This window comes from Camelus bactrianus, chromosome 10, assembly GCF_048773025.1.
Source record: "Camelus bactrianus isolate YW-2024 breed Bactrian camel chromosome 10, ASM4877302v1, whole genome shotgun sequence".
Classification (NCBI taxonomy): domain Eukaryota; kingdom Metazoa; phylum Chordata; class Mammalia; order Artiodactyla; family Camelidae; genus Camelus; species Camelus bactrianus.
Window position 1 is genome coordinate 6,358,766 of NC_133548.1, and position 13,890 is coordinate 6,372,655.

General features: G+C 46.0%; 2 protein-coding genes across 13 annotated transcripts in view; one reads left to right on the forward strand and one right to left on the reverse strand.

The window, feature by feature from the left end:
• Positions 1 to 29: 29 nt before the first annotated feature.
• Positions 30 to 10,149, reverse strand: SNX32 (sorting nexin 32). 9 transcript variants are annotated; one of them, XM_074371711.1, is made up of 13 exons: positions 9,850 to 10,149; positions 4,119 to 4,223; positions 3,615 to 3,725; positions 3,354 to 3,475; positions 3,040 to 3,163; positions 2,774 to 2,878; positions 2,476 to 2,581; positions 2,237 to 2,315; positions 1,976 to 2,015; positions 1,119 to 1,205; positions 838 to 997; positions 677 to 786; positions 30 to 353 (listed from the first exon to the last, which is right to left on the reverse strand). In XM_074371711.1, the coding sequence occupies exons 1-13, from the start codon at positions 9,970 to 9,972 to the stop codon at positions 300 to 302; spliced, it is 1,326 nt and encodes a 441-aa protein (XP_074227812.1). In that variant the 5' UTR covers positions 9,973 to 10,149; the 3' UTR covers positions 30 to 299. The 9 variants fall into 9 exon arrangements, 8 of the variants coding, with proteins under 8 accessions (XP_074227812.1, XP_074227813.1, XP_074227814.1 ...); XM_074371712.1 differs by having other exon boundaries at positions 677 to 762; positions 9,850 to 10,148; XM_074371713.1 differs by having other exon boundaries at positions 677 to 762; positions 2,237 to 2,312; positions 9,850 to 10,147.
• Positions 10,150 to 10,246: 97 nt separating this feature from the next.
• LOC123617437 (uncharacterized) overlaps positions 10,247 to 13,890 on the forward strand; it is a 35,823-nt gene continuing 32,179 nt past the window's right edge. For all 4 annotated transcript variants that reach the window (XM_074371714.1, XM_045518206.2, XM_045518208.2 and 1 more), the window contains exon 1: positions 10,247 to 12,026. In XM_074371714.1, the coding sequence (XP_074227815.1) occupies positions 10,329 to 11,453 (1,125 nt within the window). In that variant the 5' untranslated portion in view covers positions 10,247 to 10,328 and the 3' untranslated portion in view covers positions 11,454 to 12,026. The remainder of the gene's footprint in view (positions 12,027 to 13,890) is intronic.

The window sequence follows — 13,890 nt, forward strand, 5'->3', positions numbered from 1 at the left end:
CCACAGGAAGTGAGGACAAGCAGGCCTCCTTGCTACAAATCCAGGCTTTTTATTTGTGAACAGGCTGGAAACAAATGGGCCAGAGGTGGGTGGAGGCTGCCCCTCAGCCCCTAGGGAGGGAGGTTTGTGGCTCTGCTTACCTGTGGCCAAACACAGTGCCCAAGTGGCCCTGTTCTCTTACAGGGCCTGGCACCTTGGGGTGGGGTGGGGCTTCCCCTGAGAGGTCATGGGGCATGACTAGTGGCTCCTGGGGTGGGGAGTCTGGGGGACTTTTGTCCCTAAAGATCCCAGAGCAGGCTCTAAGGCTCCCCCTTGAGGATGACAAGGGTGTTCCGGAGAAGCAGGGTGCTGGCCTGCAGAGGAGACAGGTTCTTGATGTCCCATCTGCTGCCATCCTGCTGCTCTTTCCACACCTTCTGTCCCCTCTCCACATCCCTGTCCTCAGCAATAACAGCTAGCATTTAAGGAAGCCTCATACTGATGATAAGGGAAGGGTCTTGGCCCAAGTTGGGGAACCGTGGCCCTGAACAGTTAGGGCTGCTTGTGGCTTACTAACCTCCCCTCAGCACCCTCCCCCCACCGCCCTATGCTCCAAGACACTTGATAAGAACCTAGAGACCCAGGTGTGGGAAGCCAGGAAGACAGCAAGAGGGCTCAACAATGCTGCAGGGCTCACCTTAGCGTGTTTGAGCTCCAGCTCTGCCAGCTCGATGAGGTTCTTGCGGAAGGAGGAGATGCGGCGGGACTTGAAGTCCATGAGCTCTGGAGAGGAGAGGAAGAGGGACCCTGGCAGGGTAGGCAGCCTACAGGCAGGGGCTCCAGGGCTGTGGGGCTTACCCTGCTTGGCTGAGTCAGAGAGACGTTCAAAGCGTTGGCAGCACAGTTGCTGGTGGCTCTCCGCGGTCCGCACCTCCCGGTTCCTGGTACGTGCCTTGTCCAGGGCCTTGTTGGCATTCTCGTAGTCAGCCAGTGCCCGCAGCCGCCGGTACAGCAAGTCCTGGGGTCGGCAGGGGCGCAGGATCACTGGCCCACAGCCCTCACCTGCCTGCCTGCCCTCCCTGGTGGCTGCAGTCCCACTGGCCTCCAGCCCTGAGGTCTGCTCTGGGGCCACCTCTCACCTTGGCTGCCTGTGAGTCTCGCATGTAGTATCTCAGCAAATCCGACAGCTTCAGGTCCTCATCAGAAACCACTCGGCTCTCTAGTTTCTGAACAGGAAGGTGGAAGCTGGGGAGGGAGCTAGCAGAGGGGCAGCTAAGGGCTGGGGTGCTGCTGTTCATCTAAACATCCAGCAGGGTCACTTGACAGCCACTCTAGGTGAAACCCTGACATTCAGGGGAGCAGACTGAGGAAGGCTTCACAAAGGAGGTGGCATCTGATCTGGATCTTGGGGGTTGAGTAGGGATTAGACAACAGCCAAAGGCTTTGCAGGTGTGGCAAGCCCTGATATGTTTTCAGGGAACCCTAATTGGGCGGGTGGGGGGCACTTGGATGGCAGTGGCCAGACTGCAAAAGGTCCAAAATGCAAGCTAAGGACTTTGGGCTTTGTGTCTTGGGTAATTTCTGGAAGGGGCAATGTCACTGAAGGGCCTTGAGCAGGGAAGAGGTGGAATCCAACAGACATTTTAGAAAGATTGACACACTCCAGTGACTTTCTTGGAGAAGAGTTTAGGAAGAGTGTGCCTGGGGAAGGATGTTGGCAGCACAGCACAGTCTGGCAGAGGCACGTGGCACGTCCTTGTGTGTGCCTCGCCAGCCCGGCTGCCACCACCTCCTCCTTTACGACACACACTTGAGGCTGGATCCCTGTCTTCACTCCACCTCTTAGTAAACTATCCTGGAGAGTGAGTCAGGGCATCACTAGGCCCAAGTTACCACTGAACATTCAAAAATGAACCTGGAGCTTTCCCCTCTCCTCAGACGCTCTTCCCTGCAATGGATCATTGGGTGGCCTTTCAACACAGAAGGCAGTACTCACCCTTAACCGTTCAAAGAGCTCTGCCAATTTGAAGAAGCTCCTAGGAGGCAGAGGGCAGGAGTTAGGGCAGGGATCTTAGTGGGGCTTAAAGCCTCTCTTCCTTCAGGCCTCTCTTGGGGAAACCTTTCTCTCCCAAAGCCTAACAGGAGCTTCTGCACCTCCCACCTGGAGCTGATAGTAGGCTTCCACAGAGTGACCCTTCATGGGCAGACACAGTATTACAGGCATAGAAAGAGAGCAGGGTGGGTGAGGAGTCCTCACGTCTTTAGCTGGTTGACTTCCTGTGTTCCTAGACTGTTCAGTGCAGCCGAGATAGGGTTAAAACCCTCTGCCAGGCCTGCTGGGGAAAAGCCCTCTATCAGAGTCTGCACGCCAAGCCCCATCCCTGGTGTCTGTGGCCTCAGACAGACACCGGGCATTTCTGTTCTCTTCTCCCCCCAGGGAGTAGGACCACTGGGGAGAGGGGGTGGGAGATCCAGGGCCCCTCGGGCCCTGCGTACTCTTGTGAGAGTGTATGACTCGGTCTGCCTGCAGGCAGGCATCCTGGATGCGGATGTGGTACTCCAGCAGGAAGGTCCTCTCATGCTCAAAGAAGTCATCCACCTCCTAAGGGAGCCAGACAGGACCCACTTACACCAAGTCACCGGGAACATGTCAGCCACAGACACCCAGGGATGGCAAATCTCCGTCTAGGCTAGGCCCCACCAGTGGCTTCCCTCCCACTGCCACCCTGGGCCTCAGTGTTTGCTGTGGACTTGAGGCCCTGGGTTGCATCCAGAGAGGGGCCCCGGGAGTCACCTTGAGCCCAGACATGCCAGTGATGAGGGCTTCATCTGCAGACTTCACGATATTCCTCAGAAACCCCCCAAGAAGCTCCTTCCTGTTCTTTCCTCGGACTCTCAGCTGAGGCATGCGTGGGGAGGGTAATGATGTCAGGGTGGGCATCTGCACCTCCCGCCCCAGGCACATGCCACTGGCAGAGCTGAAGAGATGGAGGCCTGGGCCCACTTAGAGCCCTGCCCCTCCACCCCCAGGGGTGACCCCAGGTCTCCTGCCCGGCTCACATCCTGGCCATATTCCAAAAAGACAGAGAAATTGTGGTCTTGTCGCAGGGTGGGGTGGGCTGCCAGGCGCTGAAGAAAGACTTCATGCATTGCAACTGTCTTCTTAAAGATAGCCAGGTACTCCCTGCAGAGAATGGCAGGCTGCTCAAGGGCCCTCTTGGGCTCTGATCACCCTGCTCTCTTCCCCCTCAGCAGCCCTGGGGTGAGGAGCACGGTCTCTAAGCACCCATAGGGGAGAGTCAGGGGCAAAATACTGGGGTTCCCCAGCTGGGGCCAGGGCTTTGTCACAGACAAGGAAGGGAAGTGGCACTCACGCTTCCAGCTCCTGCTTCATTTTGGCAAACTCCTCCCGTGTGACACAGCTGTCCCCTTCACCCAACTTCTGCAGTTTTTCCCTTGAAGCCTCAAAGTCTGGCCTTGGAGGGGCTGGAGGTATCTGCTCAAAGGAGGGACAGAGCTGGGAGGCCTCTCATTGTCGAGATGGCCATGACCCCGCACCCTGAAGCCTGGCCCGACCTTCCTCCTCACCCAAGTGCCCAGTGCCCCTGCCACCCGGCCCACCGGCCCCTCCTCACAATGAGGCCGGCGTACTCCTCATTTTCCACGAAGGCATCGTGCAGCCAGATGAACTCCTCGTGCTGCCGCACAACTGAGAACTCGGTCTGGGCGAAGTGAGGGAGGCAGCTCTGAAAGCCGGGAAGCCTGTGTTGAGGTGTCTCTTCTCCCCTCTCCAAAACCTCCACCCCTCAAGCTTCCTGGACACCCACTTTGGGGCCTCCCCAATGTCACATCCCAGGTGAGGCCCAAGTTGGGAATCAAGTGTACATGATTTCCCTCAGGATGGTGGACAGGGGATGGTTAGGATTTGGAGCCTTAGGCAAAGGTTTTCAGAGACTAGACAAGATGCCCACTTTCTCAGAGGGCCAGGGGGCAAGAGCTAGGTTGAGGAACAGGGCCCAAGGCTGTGTTGGCATCTGCCCCCCAGCTGAGCAGAAGCTAAGGGGAGCAGGCTCATCAGGCCCCGGAAGCCTCCACTGGCAGCCATCTGAACTACCCCCTTTCTCCCCAAGCAGCCTCACCTTGGTTTGAACAGTGAATTTCACCTTGTCCCGTTCGCTGACTGCATCAGAGATCTCCACCCACAAGGAGCTGTCTCCCGGCAGATCCGCTGAGATGGAGGAAGGCTGTGGGGGAAGGGGGCCCCTGACAAGACTGACCACTGCCCCTTTGCCCAACCTCGCCACAAGCTCTGGTCCTCCTGTGGAACCCACCTCAGTGGCATCACTTCCACCACACAGCTGGGGTCACCAGCTGGCTACCCCCAGAGGGATCCTGAGAAGTCACTGCTCATGGCTTTACTGTTACACTTTCTCACCCTTCCATCCTCTGAAGTAGGCAGAATTCTCCCCATTTTATAGGCCTGGGCTCTGAGACCACCAGAGAGAGAAAATAACTTGTCCAAGATTATACGGCTGCAAAGTGTCCAGACCAGATCTGAACAGAGTTTCTCTGTTCCAAACCCCAGGCACTTCCTCAGCTACCTGCCCACCCCTTCCCAGGGGGTTACCTCAGGTGCACTTTCACCAGGTGTAAAGTGAGTTGGATGAGATGTTCCCACCTGTTTTGAGGGGGTCCTGAGACCATTCCATTCACTACTTTTAGTGCCAAGAGGCCCTGACTTGTAGGTCAAGCACTCGTATTTCTCTAAGTGAAAAGATCGGTGAGGCACCAAGTTACTAGTTTGTTCTTGCATTGAGCTATTTCCAACTTCAGCCACACCGGTGGAGGTGCGGTGACAGTGCACTGCGGCTTTAACTTGCATTGTGAGGAATGAGTTTGAACACTGTCTTATGTACCTATTGGCCATTTTCATATCTTCTTTTTTAAAGTGCCTATTCAAGTCTTTTGCTCCTCCCTGCCGTCCTCTTTATAAAATCTAATCATCTTTCTCTTAGTGATTTGTAGAAACACTTTACATATTCTGAAGACGAGCCCTTCGTCAGTTATATGTTTGCCAATATCTTCTACTCAGTGGGTTGCCTTTTCACTCTCTTAATGGCTTATAATTTTACAAGTTCAATATATCAGCCTTTTATGGTTAAGGATTTTTGTGTACTCTTGAAGAACATGCCTACTCCAAGGCTATGAAGATATTCTCTTATTTTTTTCCTTGTAGAAATTAGTTTTAGGTCTGTGATCCATTTTTACATATTAATATTTAGGTCTATGATCCATTTTCAATTCATTTGTATACAGTGTAAAGGAATGGGTTGTGATTCCTTTTTGTCATCTAAATATCCAGTGATTTTAACACTGTTTAAAAAAGACTATCTTTTCACTATTGATTTGCTTTGGTGCACACTTTAGCAGAAGATCAATTGATCCAAGTGTGATCAGTTCTGTATTCTCTGTTCCACTGATGTATATGGTCATACTTTTGATAATATCACACTCTCTTGATTACTGTAATTGATAAGCAAACTTGAAATCAGATAGAATCAACTTTGTTCTTTTTCAAAATCATTTTGGCTATTTTAGATCCTTCGCATCTCAACATAAATCTTAGAATCAGTGTGCTAACTTCCACCTGAAAAAAAACTTGTGGGTATTTGATTGAGATTACATTGGAACTATGGATCAATTTGGGAAGGACAGACATTTTTACGATACTAAATTTTCCAATTCATGGACGTGGAATATCTTTCCAATCACTTAGGTCTTCTTTAATTTTTCTGTTAACAGTTTGCAGTTTTCTCTGTAGAGGTTTTGCATATCTTTTGTTAGATTTACTCCTAGGTATTTTTTTTTTTTTGCTGTTGTTGATATTTTAAATTATATTTTTTAAATTTCATTTTCTAATTGTTGCTAGAATATAGAAACACACAACTGATTTTTATATATGTACTTTGTGTCCAGGAACCTTGCTAAGTTTACTTACTACTTTTAATAGTTTGTAGATTCTTTTGAATTCCCTATATATACAATCCTATAATCTAAAATAATGACTTCCTTTCCAAGCTTTTATTCATAGCTTCATAGCTTTTATTTTTTGCCTTACTGTACTTGCTAGGACTTAACAGTACAATTCAAAAGTGGTGATATGGTTATAAAGAAAATTCTTGGCTTGTTCCTGATCTCAGAGGGAATGCATTGAAAATTTAATCCTGAAGATGTTTTTAGATACTCTATCAGGTAAATGAGGCTCCCTTCTATGCTTGGTTTAATAAGTTTTGAGTTTTATCGATTTTTTTCCTTCCTTTATTAGATATCATATAGATTTTCCTGTTATTCTGTGTATGTGCTGAATTTCATTGATTGATTTTTCAAACATTAGACCACCTTGGATTCCTTAGAGAAGGCCTGTCTCATGACGTATTGTCTTTTTATACATTGCTTATTCAACTTAATATTTTATTTGTGATCTTTGCATCTTTGCATGTTCACAAGAGATAGTAACCCATATATTTCCTTTCTTATAATGTTCTTGATGGGTTTGTGTATGTGTGTGTGTTAACATATACATAACATAAAATTTACCATTTTAACCATTGTTAAGTGAACAGTTCAGTGGGATTAAGTAAATTCACAATGTTATGCAACCATCATCATCGTCCATCTTCTCTTGATGGGTTTTGTATCAAGGTTATGTTGTCCTACTAAGATAAATTGGAATTGTGCCCTCCATTTCTCCTTTTTGGAATAATTTATATAAGAATAATATTAATTTTCCTTTAATGCTTCAAAGAACTCACATGTGAAGTTACCTGGTCTTAGGTATTTTTGGAAAAGTTTTAAATTACAGATTTAGTTCCTATTATAGGCATAGGACTACTCAGATTTTTTTACTTCTAATTTCAGGTTCAGTAAGTTGCATTTTTCGAGGAGTTTATTTTTCATCTTAATTCTCTAATTTGTGGGCGTAAGTTTGTTATTAAACACTCTTATTATCTCTTTAATGTCTGAAGCATCTCCAGTGATGTGCCCTTTAGCATTCCTGATATTGGTAATCAATGTTTTCTTCCTTTCACCCTCTTGGTCTCCCTCCTGCTCTTTCTCTCTTTTATCAGTCTTGCTAGAGGCTTATCAATTTTATTAACATTTTCAAAAAATTATTTTTGGCATTATTGATTTTCTCTATATGTAAAGTTATCTTCTATTTATTGATTTCTGCTCTTTTTTATTTCTTTCCTTTTACTTTCTTGGATTCAATTTGCTCCTCTTTATGTAGCTTCTTGAGATTAAAATTAGATCACTGACTTTTCAACCTTGTTTTTCCCCAAAAATATGCATTTGGAGGTATAAATTTCCCTTTAGACACTGCTTTAACTGCATCTCATGAGTTCTGATATGTCATCTTTTCAAAATAATTTCTGTAAAGTTTTTCTAATTTCCATAATAATATCTTTGACTTATGAATTACTTAGAGGTATGCTGGTTAATTTTTAAATACTTTAGAATCTAGTTCCTTTTTTGTTTTGATTCTTAGTTGATTCTACTGGATCAGAGATCACATTCTTTTCTAGGGGGTGGGGGTGGGGTAATTAGTTTTATTTTTTTTTAATGGAGGTACTGGGGATTGAATCCAGGACCTAGTGCATGCTAAGCACCCACTCTACCACTGATCTATAACTTCCCCGCCAGAGGTCACATTCTATATGAATTCAGTATTTTAAAATTTGTTGATACTTTCTCTATAGTGCAATGTATTTACCAAAATACATTATATGTTTCATGTACAGTTGAAAAGAATGTGTTTTCTACAGTAGTTGGGTATAGAGTTCTACACAGATCAATTATCAAGTTGATTAATCATGTTATTTAAAATTTTCTAAATGTTTACTGATTTTTTTGTCTGTTGACACTTACTGAAAGTTGTGTTAAACCGCTAAATGTAATTATAAGTTTGTCTATTTCTCCTTTTAATTCTGTAATTTTTTACTTTGCATATTTTGAAGCTATGTTATTAGGTGCATAAAACTGAGGACTGTTCTATCTTGCTGTTGAATTGATTATTTAATCATTATAAAATATCCCTCTTTATTTCTAGTAATACTTCTTTCTTATCTTAAAGTTGACTTTGTCTGAAATTAATAAAGCCACACCAGCATTCTTTCGGTTAGTTTGCTCATAGTGTTTATTTTTCATTATTTTTTTCAGTATTCCTGTGTCCTTATAAAGCATGTCTTGTTTAACAGGATACAGTTGTCTTTTAAAAATTCAACCTGAAATTATTTTTTAATTGCAGTGTCTGGCCCATTCATCATCATTGTAATTACTGATATAGTAGGCTATAAACGTGCCATCTTGCTTTTAGTTTTCTCTTTGTCCCATCTGTCTTTTGTTTCTTTATCCATTCTTTCTTGACTTCTGCTAGATCAGTCAAGTATTTTATATTATTTCATTTTCTCCTCTACAATATTTTTTACTTACATACTCATTTATTATTATTTTCCTTTCTCTATATTTAAAGGAGAATCTTGGAGAAGTCAATGGCTTACTCTAGAGGACAAGGTCTAAGAGTGGACTTTCAGACAGCCTGGCACCTATAAAGGTTGGGGGTGCACCCATTAGTTTGACAGCCCAGCACATCCTCAGAATACATAGCATCCCACATGATAACAATAATAATAATATAATAGCTAACATATTTGCTCTTCCTATATGACAGGCACTGCTCTAAGCATTTTATATATATCAACTAATTTAACCATGAATATGAACATAAACATTGAAACAGATGCCTTCTGTTCCATACTTTGTGTCTCAAAACCCCTCTCACCTCTCCAAACTCCACTTGAACCCTAATCCTCACTTCTTGGCTTCTCTGACATCCCTAGGGCAGGATCTTCCTCTGTCCAACTGCCCACACCCCACAACACACACACACACACGCACACACAAAACAAACAGTCTGGCTCATTGGTGCAGTAGGCCCCAACGCTCCTGTCTGCTTCCAGCTTAGTATCTCTGCTCTGACCTGCACTGCTTGGTAACTGCTTGAAGAAGATGGGACTTCAAAGATGGCCCATAGCTGCTGCATTCTTATCCTCAGTCGCAGGTATATGCCTCCAATCCCTAAAAGTGTGCACCTCTGTATGTCCAGCCCCAATCAGCCTCGGCACAAAGATGCTCAGAAACTATTTGTTAAATGAAGTCAAGAGAAAACAATGAAGAATGAATGGACTTACGATTATATGAATACAGATACACATGTGAAGCCACTAGTGCTGAGGATTCCCCTCACCTTGGGAAAGGAGGAAGGTACTCAAGCCCTTTCTCAATCCCTAACATCCTTCCCTCTTCTTCCCCAACAAATCAGCATGCGTCGATTTTGCGGAGGGAAGGAGTAAGAGTGACAGGTCCTTTTCCATCTGTCAAGGCAAAGGTAAACCCTGCCTCCTTTGGCATCTTCACCAGTCCCCATGCAGATGCCACAGAGGCGCCCAACCCCCCTTCTCAGGTATCTTCTCTCTCTAGCTCACGCGTGAGCGCGAACACACACACACACACACACACACACACACACACACACTCACCCCACTCCCTGATTGGGCATCACTGGGTATCATGGAGTGAGGCGGAGGTTGGCAGAGGGGGTTGCATCCTTTCTCTACCTTGCTCTCCTTCCCAGCCTCTTGATGCTCCTCCATCACTCTCCTCCTCGACTACAGCACGCAAAGATTCCGCGACAGGTCACACTGCCCGCACGCTCCCGCAGCTTGGTCCCCAGTAACTCGCCCCGAAGAACGGACTGGAATGGGGATCCTATCAGCTGATGGAGACACTCTCCCCTCCCTGCCATAGAGTCACCTGAAGTCGGGCGTGGTTCCCACGCCGGGCCCTCGCAGCCTCGCCTTTTGATTGGATACCAGATTTATGGTGCGGGACACCATTGGCTGTAAGGTCTGTCGTTCGTGTGCCCAGGCCCCACATTTTAAGGGGAAGCACGGAACTAAAAGGGCCAGGAATGGGCTATGGCGTAGGGGCTGGATTCGTGGGGGCTCTAGGGTCGCAGACATCTCGTGTCCCGTCAGCCCCCGCCCCAGGCTGGCTGAATCCCTCCAGCCGCCGCTCTGGGCCGCACCTTCCAACGGCCTCGCGCGGTCTGCGCGTGCGCACTAGCCCAGTCTCGCGCCCTCCAGGCGGTGGGTGGGGCGATGGGCCAGTGGTCTGGGTGGGAGGGTGCGGTGGGGTGGGAATGGGGAGCCGGGGTTGGGGTGGCGGACTAGGGACGAGGGCAGGAGCTGTCTGTGGACAAGCGGGTTCCGTTTGGATTTCCCTACTGGAACATGAGGGAGTGGCGGGGTAAGCCACACAGGGCAGCGAGGGGGCGCGACAAGACCCACGGCCAGGGCGCCCTCAGCCAGGCTGGGGTCCTCGGGCGGTCGCAACTGGAGCCAGGAAGTAGAGGGGCGCAGATTATGCGAGAAAAACTGTGGATGCCTTGGAACGGGCTCATTGTGATTGGGAAGAGAATGGAGCTCCTGGTTAGAAATACGCAAAAGCCAAGGATGTGGGACCCGAAGCCTGAGTCTGAGTACTGGAGACTGGAAGATGTGGGAAAGACAGTCTTGAGAGAAAAGTTAGGTCGGAGTCAGGAGAGGATGGATGTGAAACGAGTGCACACTGTAGCAAGTGCATTACAGGCTTCAGCAGGTTTGGGGAAAGACAGCTCAAAGGAGGTGGGAGGAAAGCAAGACGTGAGACACAAAACAGGGGCTGAATCTGAGAATGCAGGGTCTAGGCGAGGGTCTGGGTTTAAAGAGAGGTTGAAGTTCACTGGAGTGGAAACCAGTGGAGAGGACTTGAGATCCCGAGGATATAAGCTAGGGCACAATGAAGAGGAGCTGAGGTCAAGTGGAGAGAAGCTGAGTTCAAGTGGAGAGAAGCTGAGGTCGAGTGTGGAGAAGCTGAGATTGAGTAGAGAGAAGCTAAGGTCAAGTGGAGAGAATCTGAGGTCCAGTGGAGAGAGGCTAAGGCAGAGTGGAGAGAAGCTGGTGTTTAGGGGAGAGAAGAGGGGATCCAGGGGAGAGAAGCTGGGGTCTAGTGGAGAGGATTTGAGATCCACTGGAGATAGACGTCGGTCAATTGCAGAGAAGCTGGGATCCAGTAGGGAGAAGCTGGGGACTAGTGGAGAGAAGCTGGAGGGTTTAAGAATGGGGAGCATAAATGAAAAGAAAATTGAAAGAGTGGTAGAAGTTACTAGTGATGAAAGATTGATAGAAATTACTGATGCTGAGATGGAAATTCCTTCTGAAAGGGTAGAGGAGACTGATGAAGAGCTAGAAGAGACTGAGGAAGGGGTGGAGGTTGAGGAGGATGTCTTGGATGGAAGGAATGATAATACTGATGAATCTGTTTCTATGGAAGAGAAAGAGATTACAGAGGAAGGTACTGATGAAGGAGGCACATGAAGGATTTAAGCTAAAGAAGGAAAGAGAAGCAGCTAGGGGAAGTATTGCCAAGTCAAAAAGGAGAAATTAGAGCCAAGCAGAACATTATTGACCCGGAAAAGGTAAATATGAGAGAGAAGGGAGAGCATCTGAGCTTAAGAGAATTGTTACTGGGAATGAAGGCAGACAGAGCAGGACCAAAGGAAGTGAAGAAGAGTGATAAAGAGTGAAATGGAACATTGTGAAAAGAAAGAGAAGATTTATTAGTGTGTTGATAGAGGAAAAGTGGATGTTGGTTTCTTGGAGAAGAGCTGTGACTGAGGAGCTTGTCGAGAAAGGTTTGAGAAATGGATTTAGGATGGGCTAGAAGAATGTAGTTTAACATATGATGGGGTTTATGAGATGTAGGAGAATGCATAGGGAGAAAAATGGGAAGTTACAGCCAGATAAGGATAGAGAATGAAGGTTGTGAAAGAAGATGCAGGCTGGAGTAAACGAACACAATTTCTGAAAGAGGGTCTGAAAGAAAAATGAGGAGCTCCGAAGTGACAAAAGCCAGAGCAGAGATAAGAAAATAAAGAAGTGAAGAAAAAAGTAAGAAGCCAAATCCCATAACAGTGATTATGTTTGTTGGATTTTAAAGTTTTTCCTTCACTATGTCTGTACCCACTTCTCCCGCGTAGCTGATTTTACAATCTAATGGGACAGGCCTCTCACAGGGCCCTGTATATCTGGACCAGGCCTATCCTCACTGCTCTTCCCTCTAACTAGCCCCCAAATTGTGTCCAGAATCATTGCTGGGCTGCACTGTTTTGATCACTTCACCATGATCACCATTCCTGCAAATTGCCCTTCTCTCCATATCACGTTTGAATTGCTAGGACTTGCTTTGGCATTGTCTCAATTATTTTGTATTATTATTATTGCTTTCATCTTTGACTTTTGTTTTTGGTGGGGGTAAGTAATTAGGTCTATTATTTTTTTTTAAGAGGAGGTAGCGGGGATTGAACTCAGGACCTCATGCATGCTAAGCATGTGCTCTTCCACTTGACTTATACCCTCCCCCCTCATCGTTGACTTTTAATTATTCATCTGATCGCATGGACTTTTCCCCTGTGTCTGTCTCCTTTGGGGCTTTCACATGTCATCCATCAGCCACTCTCTTCCCCAGGAAGAGAGGGGACTCCCTAAGTACCTATGGTCAAGACATCAGTATCAAGACGTAGGCTCTTCAATCCTGTTTGTCTCTTGGGTAGGGATCTAAAAGGTGGTGAAAAGCAGTCATGGATATGTAAGATGAAAGGAATACTTCACCCTTTCTCCTCCACATGCTTTTTAAATTCTCTAAAATTTCTAAAGGGTAGAAACTTCATAATATTGTATCATAACACATTTCTAATAGCCTCGTGTTTTTTAATTGTTTAGTTTTCTACACACCCTTTCCTAATATTCCCTAGCCTTCAAAAGGTCAGTAAACCCCATGCTATATTTTTGTTCGTATAATCAAATCTAACAGATGTATCAATTCCATTTTTTCACGCTGGCAATTTCCTTTTTGGAGCCCTTTGTCCTCTGGGGCTGATGGGAGAGCGGCTGCATTCTAGGCTTGCTCCAGAGCTGCTTTCCTGAGCTTCACAACACTTCTCTCTGTTTCTCTGTGTTGGATCTCCTACTGCCTGGATCTTAGACCTTCCTTTTCTGTTGTTCTGTAGCCTCATTTTGGTCAGCCACATCATCTAATAGCTTCCAGAGAAAATGACTGTGGGAGGTAAACTTTGTGATACCTTATCTGTCTGAAAATATTGATTCTTCTCTCATATATGACTGATAGTTTAACTGGGTATGGGATTCTAGGTTGGCAATGTTTTTCCCTTAGAATTTCAAAGGCATTGCTCCCACGCTCTGCTAACTTCCAAGTGCTTCTGTGATTGGATATTGGAGCCTGAATTATAGCTTTTAACTTTTTTTCTACTTTTGTCCTTCTATTTTTGTTCTACTCTCTGGATAGAAAATTTTAATTTTATCTTCTTGTCCTTTCTACTGGATTTTCCGTTTTAACTCTCTTGTTTGCTTGATTGCTTCTTTTCTTTTACACATGACATTTCTGCTTTTGTTTCTTATACCTGTTCTCTTAGATCTCTGAGGGATTTTCCTGTTTTTAAGTCTTCACTGTTTTTCACTATTTCCTCTGAATTCCCCTCCCTCCTTTCGGGTGTGTGTATGTGTGTTGTTGTTGGAGGTTTTTCTCAAATGTTTGATCTTTGTCTATTTATATTTAAGAACAGGATGCTAGGCAGAACTAACTGGGAACTCTGTGTGCACAGATGGGGCTTTTTAATTGATGGGCTTCATTCTAACATGGAGCAGCAGGGTTTTGGTTTTTGTTTTTTGGTACCTTCAAATGTCAGAATCTGTACATCACATTGCTGGGACTATTCAGTTTCTCCAGAGAAGAATT

What these genes read in the sequence shown, in the direction of transcription:
- SNX32 (XM_074371709.1), bottom strand. Translation starts at nt 9,972, where the DNA reads ATGTGGGGCCTGGGCACACGAACGACAGACCTTACAGCCAATGGTGTC. An exon ending in AGCTCTTTGAACGGTTAAGG is followed by an intron (nt 1,206 to 1,975) that starts GTGAGTACTGCC and finishes CTTCCTGTTCAG; the next exon opens with AAACTAGAGAGCCGAGTGGT. An exon ending in TGGAGCTCAAACACGCTAAG is followed by an intron (nt 354 to 676) that starts GTGAGCCCTGCA and finishes TCTCCTCTGCAG; the next exon opens with GCCAGCACCCTGCTTCTCCG.